Genomic DNA, 18711 nt, shown 5'->3' with positions numbered 1-18711 from the left:
TTGCTCATAAAGTTTGCAGATGACACCAAACTGGGGCAGGCGAGTCAATAAGCTTGGGGGCAGGCCTGCTATCCAAAGGGACCTTGGTAGTCTGGAGAAATGAGCCGACACAAACTGTATGAAATTCAGTGAAGACAAATGCAAAGTCCTGGGAAGGAAGAACCCAGTGCAACAGTATTGTCTGCGATGCAACTCTCTGGAAAAGGACCTGGTAGTCTTTGTAGGCAGCAAGCTGTGCATGAGATACCTGATGTGTCCTGGCCTCAAAGAAGCCCACAGCAACCTGGCAGTATTAACAGTAGCATAGATGGTAGATCAAGGGAAGTGATTATCCCCGTTTTGCTCAGCATTCGTTAGACCTTATTAGAATGCTGCAGCCTCTTTTGTGTCCACGAATACAAGAAAGACACTGCCAAACTGGAGCAAGCTCAGCAAAGGCCACCAGCCACCAAGATAGTCAGGAGGCTGGAGCACTTACCCTATGAGGAAAGACTGAGAAAACTGCATCTGTTCAGCCAGGAGAAGAAAGGGTTTCCCAGATGCCTAATAACAGCCTGGCGATACTTAGGAGGAGGCTAGCTAGAGGAGGAGGCCATGTTCTCCACTGTTGCATGGTCGGAGCACGAGGCAACAGGGAAGTGTTGGAACAAGAGAGGCTCTGTCTAGAGATAATGACAAACTGCTTCATCACAGGGATGGTTGAGCAGTGGTTTCTTAGAGAAGCTGTGCAGTCTTCATCCTTCAAGTTTTTTGAGATCTGACTGGATAAAACCTTAGGCAGCCTGCTCTGACCTCAGTTGACCCTCCTTTGAGACAGAGCTTTGAACTAGATGACCTCCATATGTCCCTTCCAACCTGAATTATCCTATGATTAGAACTTTAACAATACAAGTAACATTTTAAAGGGTGGAAAAACCCCAAATCAGTTCAGTGTACTGAACCTAGCAGTGTATGCTTGCCTAGTATACCCTATAAAATGTTTAAAAATCGATTCTTTAAAGTGATACCCATTGACCTGTCATGAAGATTTCAGGACATAGATTCAAAGTGTAATTTCTATCCTATTGCATAAAGTTTTATGAATTATCCTGATCTTCCAACTTGTGTTTGTGTTCCTTGTTTTTAAGGCGGAGTCCTAGACTACGGCATGAAATTCGTAAACCACGACACTCATCTGTAGATAACCTTACAAATGAGATTAGTTATATTACCGAAACAGAAGATGTTTTTTATACATATAAAGGCTCTCCAACATCAAAGGACAGTGATTCGGAGTTCTCTCAGAACTGTAGTCCACAGAGGAGGTAAGGCCTTCTGCAAACAATTTGCCTTTTTTTTAAAAAAAATCAAACAAAAAACCAAACAGCTTTAGTATAAAACAATCATCGTTCATTATAATATTAAAATGAGTTCAAACAGTTTTATATCTTCATAAACATAATGTCTTCATAAATTTATTTTGACAAATTGCTAAACTGCAAATGCCATGGTACAAAATGACAGGTTAAAAACAAACCAGCCTTTCATCCCTAAATGATTCTCAGTAGTTGAGTCCTCAGTAAAATTAGAGAAGCTGTTAAGGCATGCCTGTTCATATCTGCAATATCCTGTTTCCTAGTAGCTTCTGCATCCCTTTCCTTCTTGTTATCAACTCTTCCTTTATTTTTTTTGATGGGGGAACACCTATGGAACTCTCTTAAGAGCCACCTACATTCCACAGCATAAGCTCAGCATCTTCAGCTGGAAGAGTCACTGCATTTAAGTAAACACAAGAACATAATGATGCTAGTGGTTGTCCATCTTTTCCTTCCTCAGATGAACTGTAGGTTGCCAGTCTAAAGGCAATCTCCGCTTTTTGCCTTGGGGCATTTCTGCTGTCTTCCTTGAAGACCAACTTGTTCTCCCTTGCAGCAGTTTAACCACTGCTAGTTCTGCTTACAGGGCTTGAAGCCCCTATCTTTGTGCACTGATGATTTGTTTGCTCATGTATTCTATTTTGTGTGGGTTCACTGTTATCTTACAGAGGCATTTCTTGATGAGTAATTTCAGATTACCACAATACTAACTTCAGAAATAATGTACAAAGTCATTGATTGTTCAGTCTCAAAAAGAAAATAGAGCTACTTTAAAGCTTTCAGCTGAGGAGAACACTATGTATTGCAATGCAGGTTCCTTTGTAATGTTAAAAAGGATAATGCTTTCTAGTGATCCCTAGTAACTAAGGCAAGGTATATTTTGAGAAGCAATGTATTAATGGAAGCTGATAGGACTCACCTACCTCTGTGACAGTGAGAAGCTACTAACTGTAGCTTTAACTCTGGATTTAAAGTCTTCTTCAAATTGTAATTTATTGTTATTTATTATTATTATTTATTGTTACTATATTACAGCAGAGAGGTTTCTATGAAAGAAGGGGAAAAGTAACATGTATGCATATTTGGAGTTTGTCACTGTGGTGTTTTGAGTTGTTTTTCTATTTTTTTGACTGGAAGTCAGATGAACCTTAGTACTAGTAGTGTTAGTAATAGGCATGATCATATATAAAAGCAATGCCTCTGTGTTGTGAATAGTCATAGACAAGAAACTATATATTTCCTGTGTCTTAACATTTGCAGATTATACACTTTTAGAAGTATTTTCTGAGTAAAATAATGAGAGCCAGACCATAAGAGATGGTGAGGGTAGAAGCTGTAGACAGAAAACTAAGTTAGCATGCTGTATTTTGTGACTGGCAGGCTGTGTCCTGCCAATTAGTACTGTTGGGTTTTTTCTTTTATTTTCCTTTTTCTTTTCTTCCCCTGTAGTTTTTTTTCCTTTGATTCCCGTTTCACCTTTCCTATGTCTATGAAGAATGGAGTAGGAAAGCCTGCTTTTCTGTGTTTCTCAGACAGTGAAAACAGTATGGTCTAAATTTGAAAATAGCACATTCATTTATTTTCTGAGCATTAAATGACTATGCTGTGTCTGAGTAATATCACTTACTGTGGCGAAGATTACTGTTATTACCTCACATAAATGAAATTTTCTACACACTTTATCCCCAACACGTTCTTGGTTTCTTGGGTATGTTTATAATATTTGATAACTGCAGATACAGATAACTGCAAAAATGCTTGCATAAATCTGATTAATTTAAATTTGAATTTTGTGTTTTGAAAGGAGAATGTAATGCATGGAATGAATGATCCTTTATTGTATTGGCTGTTACTTTCATGAAGTAAAATGGTCATTAATACTTTCCTTTTTAACAACTGAGGTAAAATATACAATAACCATACAAATAAAAAAAGTTTCTTCTCTACACTGAGGTCTTCAACAGTTTGTTAGTCCCCATTCTAGTTCTTTTTTTATATTCTTACAGTAGTCATTACTTGCCTCACTTCCCTTGTTGAAAGATGTAAAGTTAAATTAAGTATATATGTGTAGTCAAATCTTTCTTTCCCGGAATGGTTTACTGAGAGAGGGAATCTTGCCCTATCAGCTAAATCTGTTTTGTGGAGGGAAAAAGAAGTGTGTATCTTCATTATTAAATATGACAAACACTTGTCCTGAACTTCTGCCACATTTCAGGAGTATTTAGATATTAACTATAAATTACCTTGCAGTGAACCAATAAAGCCAATTTACCCATCTTTGCCATGCTGGTCTTCCGTAGATTGAATTGATGTAACTGAAACAAGTTATAGAACAAAATTGAAATTGTAAATCTGGCTTTAATTTTCCTTAGAGGATAGCCAAGAGCAGCTTCCCATAGTCCTGCTAATATATGTTGTCCTTAGTCTCAGATGGCAGGCTAGACAGTAAAAAAAGAGCCCTCTATCAGAAAAGGTGTTAGTTATTGCTAATTGTAACTAATGAATAGCTTTGATGTGAAAAAAATCTGAAAATTTTTGAGCTGCTAGCAAACAACTGAGATGCTAATTTTTAATTGCTGAATTGTTACTTCTGGGACCTCAAATCTTATAATCATGCAGCTGCTTGATTTTTGTAAACTAAGTACATTTACATCAATTTCATGTACTGTATCTGAAGCTCAAGACTGTGCAAGCTGCAATTAGCACAGGATATGGCTCTCCTCTATTTTTCAGGCTGCCATCAGCATTTCAGGGGTGGGGGGATAGTTTTCACCTGTTTGACTTCAGGCCCCTGGGTAATGTCCAAAGTCCTTTATGTCAAATGACACGTGGTCCAACACAGACCTGCCTTCAAACAGATCTGTTGTGATACAGTGCTTTTTGACACAGCTATATAGGTGAAATTTATATAACAAGACTTATTGTGTTCCTAATTCTGCCAAGGCACGTTTGGAACCTTGGTGGATATCTGAACTTTAGAAGCCACCACAGCTGGCAGAGTACATACACCTGTACTTTTATTTCCCTGTATACTGTTTTTTACCTCCTGACAATACCAATTATAATTATTTTCTTAATAATTGATTTTCTGTCTTGCTGTGTTTGCTCGCTTAAAGGAATGAATCAAGTTCTATTTTCTTTTGATGAAATAGTACACAATTTATAAAACAAATTATGTGGAATACCTCTTAGTTTAGAGGGCATAAAACACATCAGCTATTAACATTTCTCTTCCATTTCTTTAAATGTGCTGTACTGTATCGACATGTCAATACCTAGAACTATGTTTCCTGTTACATACTTCTAAATAAGCATGCTGGACATGGGAGCCAGGAATATTTTGTTGTTTACTATATTGTTTCTCTGAAGAATACAGTCATTATTTTAAAAATGTACTTTGTATGACCATTCTACCTTCTAACAGAACTTTATGAGGTATATCCTACAGGCTGTGACTGGAAAAAAGGAAATTAGAAAACAGAGCAAATTACACACATAGGTGAACTAGAGAAAACCAGGGCAAGCTTTTGAGTCTCGTGTTGGTGTAGCTAGACTGCTTCTGCTACCCAAATTATCTAAGGTACTTTCACATTCAAGTACAATTTGAGGCTCAGACATAGTGAAAAAAAGCAATTTTTCTCTCCGATTAGTGCCCGCAGAAAAGATTGGAGCTGTCTATTACATATGTATTATAGACAAAAAATTGCTCTAATCCCAAATTAACATATATTAAATAGAGCTTTATTCACAGGGCATGAATAGGTTTGCCTGTCTAAGCCAACCATCTCAAATCACAGCTGCATACAAAACCTGTCATCAAAGACAGTGCTGAAGAGGACTTCAAGAGGATTTTTGTTTAGCCCAGGGCTCCCCAGCCTTTGTGAAGAAAGCTTCCCTTGTCAGTTCCCTCTCCTCTTTGTGGCCCTGCTGCTGTCCGACTCATCCGACTGCTACTGCCACTGAAAAATTAACACTAACACAGACATGGAGCCCACACTGAGCCTTCCGAAGTCTCATAGGTTGCTTTCTGTGTTATACCACACTTTCTGTTATGGCTGTGCCTCACCAGTTCAGAACAGGTAATCTAGTCTATCTTCTGACTGTATGTTGTGCTCACTCTGTCACTATATTTATCCCATGGCTGCATACATATCCACATGCTGGTACTATTATTTTGTTCTAAAATGAATTCAAGAATAATCTTGAGATAAAACATACTAATTAGTAAGTGCACTTGTTTGAGAACTGTTTTTCAGTTAAAATTCACTTTCCCTAGTCTTGGCTTCAGCTTCCCTGAAGATGTTTTTCTTGATTTGCATTTTCTTTGTTGAAGCACTTCTGCTACTGACTTATTACATTTCTTATTTTAAGCAAGATAGAAAACCTGTCTGTTCTGTGAGGTTACATATTTTCTCTTCAGATGTCCTTAAATGCTGAGGTATGCATTAGGAAAGAGTTGTGAATATGAAGTCTTATGGCTTTCCTTTAAGATAGAAAATAAATGAAATTATATTATGAGGGTTTATTTCTAAAGTTATTTCTACTGAAAAGCTTCTTTAATTTGGGTGGGTTTTGTCTGGGTGTGTTTTGGTTTTGGGTTTTTCCCCCCCCGCCAAAGTTGTGTCATACCAACAGGCTACCTGGTGTCAACCCATCCCGACCATCTGTTGTCCTGTTAGGTAGCCTGCATAAAGCTCCTGGAAGGGCTCGCCTTTGAAATAAAATGTTTCCCTTTCAGTGTAACAGGTTTAAACCACAGCTGGTCACTTTTAAAGGCAGGCTGATGGACTTGTGCAGGGAATTCTTTTAATCAAGTTTACCCCCCCCTTTTTTTTTTAGCCTGGTCTGGTTTCTGAAGATTACCACCATTGCAATTTTTCTTGATAAAGGTACCACTAAAATTTCCAAATTTGGAATGAGGAAAGCCTTTTCTGGTGTAGAGGTGCAAATCATTACCAATGTGCCATTCCGCGACACTAATGCAATCTGTGTCATTTGAGGGCAAAAGGCAACAGTAAAAATGAAGTAGTTATATTGAAGTCTGTGACACTGCTTCAGAACCAGGTTGGGAAATTGCAGAATGTCTTCAATTTAAGCCGTAACCTTCAAATCTAATTTAGCTTTAACTGGGGCAATAGGCTGATTATATTTTGCAATCAGGTACTCTGGCATGCTTGATCTTTTATCTGATGGCAATTTTTTGTCTTGAAAGACTCTGCTGTCCATCTCCAGTGCAATTTCTGGTTCTCAATATTGACATTTGATTTAAATAAATTTAAAATATAGATAATACATATGGAATGTAACTTAGAGCTTGTCATACCCAGTAGTTCATTCGTGGCATCCTTTGCCAATGAATTGTTACAAGAACAGAAAAAAAATTGCAGGAAACTAGCTTACCCTTTTCCTTCAGGTAAATGAGTGAAAATTGAAATGACTAAAATGAGTTTGTGGTTTTGTTTATGTTCAATTATTTTTTGTAAATTGAAGATCTGTGGATTTAAATGTTTCAAAAATAACGCATTTTAAACACTTGGTGAACTTAAAATACCAAGGTCCAAGGTTTGCCATGAAAATATAGACATGTAACTGAGTAGCGTTTAAGGAGCTTTGAACTTTAATTTTCCCTGTGTGTTCCTTTCCTTTTTCTCAAGCATCTCATGGTGCCTGAGGTGTGATACAGATGTTCACACTTCACAGTGAAATGAGAAATGAAAGTGAATGAATGTCAAGTGAAAACTGAAAACACTGTGTTGTTTAATACTTTTAACCTCTGAGCAACCAGCTGCAGGAAGCTGTATGGTTTTCAGCCAGTCCCTATGAAAAGGAAAAAGTGTATTCCAATCTTTCCCTGTTCATGGATTTAAGGTTTTAATCCAGCTTTGTGAGAAGACTGTATGTTGCTACCAACACCCACGCTTGCCCCTTAATTGAGTGTTGTCTCACTAAAGTAAGCTGGTATTAGAAGCAAAGGGTTACTGAAACAAACAGGTTCAGGATAATTCTATTCATGTTATCTAGGCAGGACTAATTTCTCCTTTATGTGAGGAGCAGAGCTCATTTTTGACCTTGTAAATTCAGGTGTAATGGCTTGTGTTTTTTAAAAGTTTTATACTATAGGTGGAAGAGTTTGGAGTGTTGATCTAGCTGTTGCTTTGTTTCTTAATGCCCTTTTTCATGCTTTTGAACACCCTTTTCGGAGTGGAAGGGGGACATGCTAGTAAGAATACATAAATTTAATTATGTACATAAGATGTTATTTTAAGGGAAAAACCTGGATTATTGACATGGAAAAGTAACCTGATAAAGCTGTGTGGAGGGTCTTGCTACTTGAACTGTATTCAGTTCCCTTGTTTGCTCTGTAATTAAATCAACCAAAAATGTCTCCTTGGTTTAGAACAGCAGACTGCATAGGAACAAGTGTTTTGGTAGTTTTTTAGGGCTGACTCAGTGGCCTAACAGAAGAGATCAGCTGTGAAATTTTCTGTTTAACCTGTATTTCAGAAAGATTATCGTAAAATGCATTTCTAAGTGATGAGGTATAGTACCAGTCAGTTAAAAAAACCCATACCGACAGATGAGGCATTATAGATCTCTTCAAAGTCATACACTGATTAGTGAGATAAACCTGAGTCATAGGCATAAGCATATGATATATGAGAACCGGAAGGCTGAGGGGTGTTGAGGTGGTGTTGGTCATATTGGCCTTCCTCTGCCAAAAGAGGGTTGTCTCTTCTTGGAGGTGGAAAGCAAAAACATGTGAGGCAATGGACACAGGTTACAGTAAGGGAAATGCTCAAAAGACAGTAGCGGGAGAAAACCAGAAAAATCACGTTAAGGTACACATTGACAGAAAGGTGGAGGTGTTTCCATCCTTGGAGAACCTCAAACACAGCATGATGAGGGCCTGAATGTCCTCATCTAACTTTGATGTTGGCTGTTCTTTCAACAAGAGTTTATATGATCTCTCAAGATCCCTTCCAACATAAATTACTTTGAGTCTACAATTCTGCTTGTTATGCAGGAATATATTACGTTTATAAGTTTTTCTCTTAAAATCAAACATGCTTGCAAAGCTATAAACCTCTAACTTACATTCTAAAACTATCTTTTGCTGGTGATATAGATGGCATAGCATGTACAGTGCCAGAGTTGGAGGGGAAGGAAATGAAATGATCAACTAGTATACAAAAAGGAAATACACTTGCACTATACTATGAATTTCTGGAAGTCCATATATGCTCCTGGTGTAAGTGTGATGCATCATCTGGTGAAGGTATTGCACTGAAAATAGACTTCCTGAACGTATGCTGTATTTGTTCAATTCTTTCAGCTTACTCTTTTGATAGACAATAAACTGTAGCTGCATAGTGAGATTTTGGCGAATGTACTGTGGGGATACATGATTACTTTAACTAAAATATAATTCCTTTTATGAACAAAATTTTTAAAGCACTTCAGTTGATGAAAGTACCGTTCAGATGTATCCAGCCAACTCCTAGTAACTACTTTCTTGGTAGAAAATGGCAAATAATGAAAAAAAATTAGTTATCTTTAATTCTTAATCATACACAGATGTGTTCAATTCCTTGTTCTTACAAAATCTTCTGCATTTCACAAAAGACTGTTGTGCTTGTTCACGTACTTCAGTCTTTCTCAAGGAAGATGGCCTTCTAATACTAGGCAGTGGATCTCAGAAAATTTAAATTAGTTTCAAATTAGAACTCAGGACTACTACTAATAGACCTTTGAGGTTTACTGTGCTCTTCCACTCAAATATACATGAAAATACTGAAAATTTTTGCTTATATGTAAACCTTTCCTTTTTAAATATATATCCTTATTAAAATGTACTACACTTTTCTTGCCAGTTCAAAAAACAATCATTTTGCATCCAAAAAGAAAAGTCTTAAAGTTGAATTGCAAATTAGTTGTAAGACAAATTTTGCAGCAAGCCGAGCAATTGCAGAGTATCAGAATACATGAAACTTTTATGGAAAGTCGATAAACTGGAATATGGTCCATAGAGGCAATGCAGAGTAACTGAAAGTATCCTTTTATGGGTCATGGCAGTGGATGTTTGGAATTTACAGAAAATAACTGAAAGTTGTGGATACCATTGAAGTCTGCAAGTTTTTTCTGTAATGGTACTCTTAAGTATGCAGTACTAAGGATATACATGGCCTTCTTACACAGTTGTTTTGTTTGTAGAAATGCTGAAGATTAACTGTGCAAGTCATTCTGTATAAAATTTCTCTAAAAGGCAGCAAAAATGTGCTACTGTAAATATCTTCTGCATATCTGGCTTATGAGTAATAATTCCAGTTTTAATGGTGAGTTCTCAGAAAAGAGGTGATAATGGAAGTGCTGGCACATTCAATCTCCCCAGCCCTGCAGGTGTTACAGTAAAATAAGCTTTAAGAACTTCAAGAACACCACAAGGGCATAAACCTACAGATGTTTCCTTCAGTTGTTTGTAAAGGCGGAGTTTTGCTACAGTTCTATTGTTTCAGTTGTCCCTTTTCTCTTGGGGTTTTACTCTGCCGTAGTTTTAAACTTCAGTTCTCAGAATAGTGGAATACCCTGGTAGGGCGCACTGAAATGGGGAGGAGGGGTCTTTCTTAAGACCTTTCCTTTCTGTCTTCTTGACAGAAGGAGGAGAGTTAGATTTTTTTTTGTTTTGTTTTAGGGCAAAGAGTCTTTATAATAAAACTATCACTGACACAGCAATCCATAGCGAGTCAAAGATTGAAGTGGCATCATTTTAGATATATTGTGGACTAAGGAAGAGAAACTACGTGCAGTTTTAAAGTGTTTGCTTGTTAGCTGCACCAATGGAAAGCTTTATCTCCTTGCAAGGAAGGGCACTCTTTCTTGATGAAAAAGTTGAATGGCTGGTCTGGTGAGTGTTCTCTTTTATTGACTTAAAATATGGTCCTGTCGTATGTCATGAGATAAGGAAAATATATTAGTGAAATGTGCAATACTGTATAGCCAGAAAAAGATCATCTAGTTATTCATGTTAACATATCAGGGAGTAATTAAATGTTAGAGATACTATAAGTTGTGGAGATCAAAATTCTGCAGCTATAGCGTGCTGAGCTACTAAGGACTTTAAGAAGCACAGCTGCTTTGTCCCTGATGAATTTTAAGCATTGAATTTTTCGCTTTGTAGGTCAAATTTTTCGTTACCTGTTTCCACTTTAAAAGGTTACAGAATGATTCAGTAAATCTTTCAGAGCTGGTATGTTTGAATTAGAGTGCAATAATTCAACAGATAAGCCTTCAGCAAATATTAGTAAGAATTTATATTCCACATCTAAGTCTCCAAACGTGTATTGATCAGATGAGGAAAAACTTGCTGTATGTTTATATACAGTATATGAATGGAAGCCCATGTTGGTTTCTGTCTCAAATGACCTCACCCTGTTGGCAGGGAAAGAGGGGAGATATATTAAAATAGGGACATTGCATCTGTTTGCATCACAGTTTTATGGGGTGTAAATTTTGGTGAAGGCTTTTGAAAGGGGTTAACTTATAGCGATGTGAATTCCACATAGAATTTGTAATAGAGCTGTAGCTCCACTGTGGCAAAACGCAGAAAAGGTGTACAGTTTCATTGTTCTTTGTCTCACAAAGAAATCAAAAGCTTAAATGAAAAGAAATTCAATGTTTCTTTAGTTTTAGTATGACTTCCTAAGAAAATAATGCTTGCACTGCCTGTCTGCCTCTGTTCCCACCTTAGAATGTCTGGACAATTGCAGTCAAATTTAATGTAGGAGCCAAATTTTTGAAGATACAAAGTTTTCTACAAGTTTAGTGAAAAGTCAGTGACTTGGCAGTAAAAAAACCCCAAACGGATCTTATCCTGTCACTGAGCAATTACAGTTCAGTTCAGTGGTTGTTGTCTATTCCATTTAGATGTGGGCTGATCAGGCAGCAAGTGAGTGCACATTCCCAAAGGATCTGCTGTGCTCTGCTGGCACTTATGAGGGTAAAAATAACGTGGGGACTGCAAACAAGGAGAACCAGAGGTATCTGTGGGAGAGTGGGGCTGGATGTTAGTGGAATCAGAAGCGGGGCATGACTGCAGTAAAATAAGTTTAATACCTTAAAGTTAAAAGTACACACAGCCCGAACCTCCACAAATTCTTAGGGAATCAAGCTTCACCATCTCTGCCTTTCAAGAATGAATGTCTTCATATTGTAGAATACATGTAAGGAAACATAACGAGACTGATGCTGCTATTTTTACTGTAGTTTTGATGAAACTTAGTATGTGATTCTTAGTACTGAAGTAGTTTTAGAGAAGAATAATTGAAAATATAACTCTATACAGTGAATTCCCTCCTGTAAGCTGAAAATTCATCAAGTCTACATTCAAACCAAACTACTTCATGTTTGTATTTTCCAGCATGGACTTATATCACTCCAGGTTTTGTGGTCATTACTTAATTAGATTTGTAAAGCTATTCCATCTGCCTTAATCTTCCTTTGCTTTGCAAGCACCTTTTTGGTACCTTTTACTTTCAAATTTATCTTAGTGTCACAGCTATTGTTTTCATTGATGTAAAATAGTTTAGCTCGCTGTTTCAGGTGATTTCTGATTAAGCTAATTGAATGCCTTGTAAAATGCTATGTACTGGCAAATTTTGATTTCTTTTCTGCACTAGATTGTCCTCAACTGTGTATCTGCTTTAGATATGGTTTGTCTTAGTTCTTTGTCAACCTCTGTTCTGCTCTTGCATTATGAGAATGTGTAAGAAAATTAATTCTTCTGAAGCAGCCTGTGCTTATTTCTTGTAACCTAGACATTAAGATTTTGCCATGTTTGACTCTTACGAAATACAGTGACATCTATAGTAATTTTGATCTACATCTAAAACTTTCTTAAATAATGTAGTGTGTCTTGCTAAATCATTGCCTCTGTAAACTCCTACATAGTATAAGTTGCAGTAGCAGATGTCTGATGTCTGTAGTTGGGCTTGTGCCAAAAGTGGAAGTGAGTGGTTAGAGCTGCCCTGGGATTTTGGAGTGTTTCATAAATTCCGTAACTGTCTGATTCACACTTCCAGTGTAGGATTAAGTATTCTTTAATTTACTGTGAGCATACCTTTTGGCTTTTATGCAGGCTTTTTTTATTGTTTTCATTAAGATTTAACAAACATTCATTTACTGGGTTTTTGTTTTGTTTTTTGTTTGGTTTTTTTTTAACAGGTCATCTGAACAAGAATCACCAAAGTGAGTTTTCTTTGAACTTTCTACTATATAATCTGTAGCTTTAATAATAAAATGCATAACTTGATCTGATTTTTCCAAATTACTGGTCTTGTATGGTTAGAAGACGCAAAGGTACCAACCAACGAAGACTATAAAAATTTGTCAAAAAACTTGAAGTTTTTGTATCAGGATGTGGAAAGTCTTAAGTCCTAATACACCCCTAATAACTATTAACAAAAGAGTTGGTTAAACTGTTATAAAAGTTTAATTCTGAAAAAATCCACTGGTAATTTTATGTGGCAACTCTTTACATAGTTCCAGAAGGCATTAACTGAAATAATTTGTCATATTTTTCTGGTATTGTTAGTTTTTTTCTACACTGAAAAAATCACTGTGATCTGCAATCTCAACTTGTAAGTGAAATGGGGTTATTTTGTGGTTTGTTTTTAAAAAATGTCTATATTTTAGTAATTTAAAATTATTTTTTAAATGTATTTTTATGTATTACATATAAATATATATCTTATATATTTTCTTATTTATATAAGGTATATTTACATATGCAGTGTACCTACTTGCTTACCATTGACCTCACAGGAATCGTCAAGGTTACTGGAAGCTGTCAGATAAAAACAAAATTTTGACAGTATAATTCCTTTTAAGTGTTGTTATAGTTCACTACTTCAAAGTATTTTCAAATTGAGAGTGCCAACTGAATAATATCTCCCAAACACTGAAAAAATATTTTCTACAATAACTGAAAATTCCGCAAAAGTTGCGTAAAACACTTCATGCCAATTGCCAAGTACACAGAATATAACTGAACATCAGAAATATTATGGCAAGAATAAGTTTGCTTGATGGCAGCTTTCAGAATATTAATGTTTGCAGTCAGATTTCCACAAGCTGAGAAATAAATGTTTGCATTAAGGTTTGCTGCAATGTGACTCCTGTATGTTAAAAGCCTAAGCTACATTCCTCGACAGCAAAGCATTACTTCTTCATTAACAGCTATCAGTGGCTGCTGAAAATGGTTCAGAAAAGCTCACATAGATAGACTAGTACCAGAGCAGAGAAGAATGCTTGACTTTACAAATTTCAGTGCCAGGGTTTACTTGCGTATGCTTCTGCTACTTTAACCCTGTGAGAATTTGATGTTGCTTTTAGGGATAAACTGCAATAAACAACTAACAGCCTGTGTACTTCCAAGGATCAAATACGCTTCATCGCAGTGCTGGGTTGTCAGTAGCAGTGCAGAGTATTCTTGCAAGATGTACTGCCACTGGGCACGGTGATCTATCATGTAAGTGAAAGGTCTCTCTGCAGTGGGGTAATAACAAGTAGCTAGGGCTCAGTTTTTGCCATACACAGCACTGCATGTTAGTGATATGAAACAGTGTCTAAGCTATACCTGAGCTTTCCCCAGGACAGAGGTTTTCAAAGTACTATGTAGTATTTATAAAGATAGAGCAGTTCGTATGTATGGTATCTGTGAGTTTGATCCAATTAAAGGAGGGGTTTACTTGTGTTAGACAGAGGTCTGCATTTCAATCTCTGCGGAAGAGGGCATGTAACTAAATGAATGTTTGAGCGGTCCTGGAGCACGACCAGGCAATTTGGCTGATTTGAGGTGTTCATTTACTTACCCGCTTTTGTTATCCTTGAATTTTAAGGTTCTTAACACACTAGGACAGGTCTGCACACACACCCTCCCCCCATTTAACTGTGGGTCTGTCTTCATGATTATAGCTACCTCAAGGACAGAAAATATTAACTGTCATTAAAACTTCCATTGTTACTTCATTTCCTATTTCTCTGACAATTTTCCATGGCTTTTTTGCAAAGCACCTTCTCCCAGAGGGATAAGGTTGAGATGGCACTCATAAGAGGGAGGAAAAACAAGTCCTTTGCAAGAATGTCTGGAATGATAGCAAAAGATTTTCATGGGTAGGATTGGCAACTGAAGTGTCTTTCCCCCAGGGTTCAGTTCTCTTCATGTTACTGTGATTTCCTGTACCACTGCAATGGTGCCTTTCACTGCTAACATCCAAATACTTTGCTAAAAATGTCTTTGCTACTGTAGTTCTGTTTTGTCCATTCTTTTGGATGTCCACTGATCAAATGATGGGCTTAGATCATACTTCAATCCTGTTACCCTGCACCTCAAGAATAAGTGTTAAATCTGAAGTGTAAAGTTGGCTTGCTCTTTTAACTGGACAGTGCATTTGTATGTTTTACTATTTAATTTAAAAATCTGGATAATGACACCTTTTTAATATTTATTTATTCTTTTAAAATGAAGGAACGTATTGGGAAACAGTCCAACACGGAGTTCTCTGACCCATACCTCACCTAAAACCTTGGCTCACTCTCCCAATGGAGTTGGTAACATTTCTGGCTCTTATCCGTTGGAAGGGGTCGATAAACAGTTCTTGGAAACGTATGACAACGTTACAAAAAGTAGCCCAACGGAAGATTCCAGTCAGTACTACTGCGATAAGGTATGGTCAATTGCCGCCTTTTAAAGTCAAAACTAGTACTAAATGTAGCTTTGAACTCTAGACTAAGAACCCACAAAAAGTGTGGTTATCTTCCAGGATGAGCATATGTTATGCAGTAATAAAAATAAATCTTGTCTTACTACACGAATATATCCACAGTACAGTAGGCAAGCCTGCCAACTACATTGATTTCCATAGTGTCCAGGTTTCCAGAAGCATCGCCAGGGGAAGTTCCTAGTGGAATGGGAGTACTTACATGATTAAATCTTACTCCTCCACGGAAAGATCAGATAATTCAAGCTGCTGTATGTCTTGATAGCAGGCACAACTCTGCTTTATCCCAGGCATCTCCAGGATGGCTAAACATCATCCTTTGAATTCTGCACTGGCTGGAGAGCAGCTGTTCCCTGCTAGCGTTATGATAGAGGATCATTCCTCCCCTTTCTCCAGCCTGTTTCAGAGTGGTGCTGAACAGCTTCCTAACCTGCTTGTCCAGTAGCTGCTGACAACTTTTAATCCTCTGGTTTGTGGATCTCTTGCAGAAGATACCAATGCACCCATTTACAAGGAGAGAAACTGGGGGAAAAGTATCCACTTCATAGTCCTTAGAGCAGAATAACTTTTTTCCTTTTAAGTCACCTTTAGTAAAGACAATACATTGAATTAATAGCAGCTATCAGTTGAGAAAGCTAAGATGAGAGTAACAGTGTGAGGACAGAGCAAGCAGAGAACATATTTGCTGTTATGTATGTTACTGTTTTTACAATTTAAAAGGTTACAATCATTAGTATATTCTGTAACCTTAGCTTTTTCCTATTTTAAACATGGATGTACATAGAGTATTCTTGTTCAGCACATTTAAATTTGGATGCGCTATTTTATAATATGCTACTGTTTTCTTTTAAAAATTAGACAAGTTTTGGTTTGTTTTTAATATGTATTGCAGAATGACCTGATTGAGGGAGACTTACTTTTGGTGCGTATCATACCAGATGAAGATGGGAAGTTTGGATTTAATCTAAAGGTAAAGCAATAATCTTTTAGTTATTTTTAAATGCTTCTTAGAGATACAGTGCTTTGACTTTATTTTTAATGCAATGCTTTGGAGAAAGCAGTATATTCTACAGAAATTGCTTATGGACTAACATTTTTTAGAAGTGGCAGCCTAATCCTTAAATGCTAAAGCAACAGAAATAAGCATCTACTAGTTCTGTGGATTTTTGTTGCATATGCTATGGGCATGGCACATTTCCAAAGCAGACTGCCTATTTGGCTGCTTAAATATGAACGTGGAAGCCTAATTTAAGGCATTAACTTTTGGAAGATTGGACCTCTGTATTAAATAGTTTGTTCTATCCAGTTGAATATATCCATTAAAAATCCTATTGGAGTGGTGAAAATTCACTTATGAAGAAAATGGAAATTACTGTTGATAATTGACTATTGTAAATTTTGGACATTCCCTCACTGAAATTCTATTTAAGCAGATAGTGTAAAGTAGCCATAATATCAAAATCGGGGTGGAGTTTGATCTTTTCACCTTGGGCATTTATTGGTGGGGCAGTGATAGAATGTCACGTAAAGAGAATAAGGGAGTACAGTTGTCGGGAACTTTGATCCAGCCTGATCCCTTGCAGGTTCATCGCAACATCTAAGACCACTGTCCACCTTGCAAGTTAAAGTATTGAATTAGGCTTGCTTGAAGGGTAGGGCTAGACAAAGAACTGTTTATCACCTATTAAAATATATGGCTAAGCAAAGACACTGGGTCTAGGTTACTGGAAATCAGTAGATTTTAAAACAACACACCCTCCCCCTGCCCCATTTACTGATGAAAATTCAATCTTGCTAACCCTGCCTATAATGATAGGGCATAAAATTTATATAAAAACAAAAATAAATGATTACTTGTTTTAAATGCTGCTTATGCTTATTATAATGATATATTTATGGTTGTTATTTACTTGACATTTTTCTAGGGCGGTGTAGATCAAAAAATGCCATTAGTGGTATCAAGAATAACTCCAGGATCACCTGTAAGTAAATTCTTAAGACTTAATCCCCCCCGTTTTTACTCCCTCCACCACTCACACAGGTCCATAGATGTAGGAATTTGGAAACCCGTAGCCAGTATGAGACAGCAGCTGAACTGTTCTCTTTAGAAATTGATTTGACCGGTTGTTTCTTGAACCACAGATGAAAAGATATGGAAGTGTTAGCCGAACAAGATACCAGTAGAAAGCATGTTTGTTTCCCCCCATCATCTCAAAAGGTGTCTCTTGAACTGGAGAATGTTTCATGAGGGCCAAGAGCGAGAGACATGGAACGGTGTTCATTAAAGTAGTGAGTAGTCTGGGCCCCTGCAGCCTAGAAAAAAGAACTAGTTTAAAGGAGATGTAGTAGAGATCTGGAAGATCAGAAGCACTGTGAGCAGCAGATTCCAGTAGAACAACTATGGGCTACTGAATTAAGTTAGTGAAAATCAGGTTCTTCATGTGTAAGATAGACCTGTGAAACTCCTTGGCAAAGGCTGCTGTGGTTAAAATAATTTTGTGGGTGGTCAGGAGAGGACAGATAGTTGGGAGAAAAACCTGCTAGCAGTTACTGAATGGACAAACCACAATAAACTGAGAAAACCATAGGGCTAAAAATATTTATAGGATGGGAGAGGGCGTGCAGAATGTTTGCTCTCATTTTGCCATGGACTTTTGCTTGTGGAAATATTTATCGACTAGGTGGAACAGTCATCAGAATCAGTACAGCCATTTAATTCTGTTCAATTGTGAAATAGTAATATAACATCTTGGTAACCTTTTTCTAAATAATTAATATATACATTTGTGAAGATGCACACTATCTTATCTCAAACTTTTTTCACTCACCTTCTTCCAAAGTGTATTTTCTAAGTCTTGTAAAATAATTTCAGTGCAACCTTGATAGGTGATATTGCTGGCGTAATTCTAAAAATCTGACCTACTCTGTATCTTGTAGACTCTTTTGAAATTTGATAATCAGTCACAGGACTGATATCTACATGTCGTGATGTAAATCAAGCTATAACAGATTGTCTGAGAAGTTGTTTTTGTCACACTTACGATTTGTGGCTTGACTTATGCAGTGCATAGCACTCCTTTATGAACTACAATAATTATTGAATAAAAGAGTAGTAGGAAATTATAACTTAAACCCACAAAGTGAAAATAAAACAGTCCTTAAAAAGATTCAGTGTCAAACTAGCAAACTTAAGGGTAGTTTGAGGTACTGAAGTTAATGTAGGGCAAACAGGCTCATTCCACAATCAGAGAATGAAAGATGCTTCTCCAGAGCCAGTGGTTTCCATTGACAGATTCAGATTGTCTTTTGGGAGGTATTGATCTAGTTTTTTTGTCTTGGATTGGAAAAGGACTGGACTTCTAACTTACAGACTTCATTTAATTGTTTGCAGTTAGTGGCATAGGCATAGACACAAGTGACCAGCTAGCTCTCTAGCCTAGTAAGCCACCAAGCGAGCAAGTTATCAAGGGTCAGGGAATAAATTGGAAACAGTTATCCAATATAATATACTCAATAGCACTGTTAAAGAAATCACATCATGTTACAGCAAGAGGAAAAAAAACCCTTATTTTTAGAGCATA

General features: G+C 36.9%; 1 protein-coding gene across 6 annotated transcripts in view; it reads left to right on the top strand.

Annotated features, from left to right (window-relative positions):
- The window catches only part of PTPN3 (protein tyrosine phosphatase non-receptor type 3), a 174335-nt gene that overhangs the window by 125739 nt on the left and 29885 nt on the right, over nt 1-18711 (top strand). For all 6 annotated transcript variants that reach the window (XM_075084418.1, XM_075084419.1, XM_075084422.1 and 3 more), the window contains 5 exons: nt 1128-1304; nt 12573-12596; nt 14878-15076; nt 16023-16100; nt 17056-17112. In XM_075084418.1, coding sequence (XP_074940519.1) covers nt 1128-1304; nt 12573-12596; nt 14878-15076; nt 16023-16100; nt 17056-17112 — 535 coding nt within the window. The remainder of the gene's footprint in view (nt 1-1127; nt 1305-12572; nt 12597-14877; nt 15077-16022; nt 16101-17055; nt 17113-18711) is intronic.

The sequence above is a fragment of the Phalacrocorax aristotelis genome, chromosome 2, assembly GCF_949628215.1.
Source record: "Phalacrocorax aristotelis chromosome 2, bGulAri2.1, whole genome shotgun sequence".
NCBI classification, from domain to species: Eukaryota; Metazoa; Chordata; class Aves; order Suliformes; family Phalacrocoracidae; genus Phalacrocorax; species Phalacrocorax aristotelis.
Note: the sequence above shows the minus strand (reverse complement) of the source record. Positions and strands in the feature narration are given on the sequence as shown.